Below are 991 nucleotides of genomic sequence, written 5' to 3' on the forward strand. Positions count from 1 at the left end.
TCGGGATAATGTTGAGGGAGATATCTATTGGGGGTGACAGCCTTGCTGATATCTGCGCCAACTTCAAAATGTGTATCTTGTTCAATAGGTTTTCTTCTTTTAATATACTACAGAGTGAGTACTACTACAAGGAAAAGGAGAAATTATGTATGATATTAAAAAAAGGCCACAAATCAAAGCGCACATGATTGTGAACCAATAGCCGCAAGTTGTCATATCCAAATACAATTGGACGTGATAAGATTGGGTTGTGTAGGTCATCATAGTGTATTTGGGGACTTCTATCATTTTTAATGTTTATTATTAGTATTCTCATAACTATTTTCTGTTCATGAAGTGCCACACTACTTGATACAAACCTTCAGGGGGTTGATCATTATTTGGTGGCACATGTATCAATGGTTTATCTTGTGCGAGAGATTGTGTCGATTTGGAGCTAGTAGAGCTTGTGATTAGCAATTTGGGCATTGGGTCACTTTGGTCCTTGTATTGCATGAATGACAATGAGGAAGAGATATTGGAATCTGTATCCTTTGATGGGTGTCGTTGCCTTCTTCTGTTACACAGATGCCATGCATTCTTCACATCATTATCACTTCGGCCTAGAATATATGCAACTATTTGTGACCATCTACACCATAGTCCACAAAGATAGGTATCAAAAGAAAATGTGTGTGTGTGTGTGTGTGTGTGTGTGTGTGTGTGTGTGTGTGTGTGTGTGTGAGAGAGAGAGAGAGAGAGAGAGAGAGAGATAGAGAGAGAGAGAGAGAGACCGACTTACCTATTGCCAAAGTGCGCCTGCAAGCAAAGAAGTAAACGAAGCTCTGGCGAAGAGAAGGGACCATGCTTCAGGCCAGGACGTAGGTAATTAACCCAACGAAGTTGACAACTCTTAGGGGAACGATGTTCAAGCCCTGTACAACTACAACCATTAGTTGGTGAGTCAAGCAGTGTGTTTCTAGTAGCTACATGGGTCAACAGCTAAACACAC

General features: G+C 41.0%; 1 protein-coding gene across 1 annotated transcript in view; it reads right to left on the minus strand.

Annotated features, from left to right (window-relative positions):
• Nucleotides 1–318: 318 nt before the first annotated feature.
• Nucleotides 319–991, minus strand: part of LOC147464076 (transcription factor MYB114-like) — an 8712-nt gene continuing 8039 nt past the window's right edge. The window contains exons 2-3 of the mRNA XM_086498167.1: nt 782–914; nt 319–631 (exon numbers count right to left, since the gene is read on the minus strand). Coding sequence (XP_086354293.1) covers nt 319–631; nt 782–914 — 446 coding nt within the window. The remainder of the gene's footprint in view (nt 632–781; nt 915–991) is intronic.

This window comes from Adiantum capillus-veneris, chromosome 2 (assembly GCF_014529385.1).
Source record: "Adiantum capillus-veneris isolate H3 chromosome 2, ASM1452938v2, whole genome shotgun sequence".
NCBI classification, from domain to species: domain Eukaryota; kingdom Viridiplantae; phylum Streptophyta; class Polypodiopsida; order Polypodiales; family Pteridaceae; genus Adiantum; species Adiantum capillus-veneris.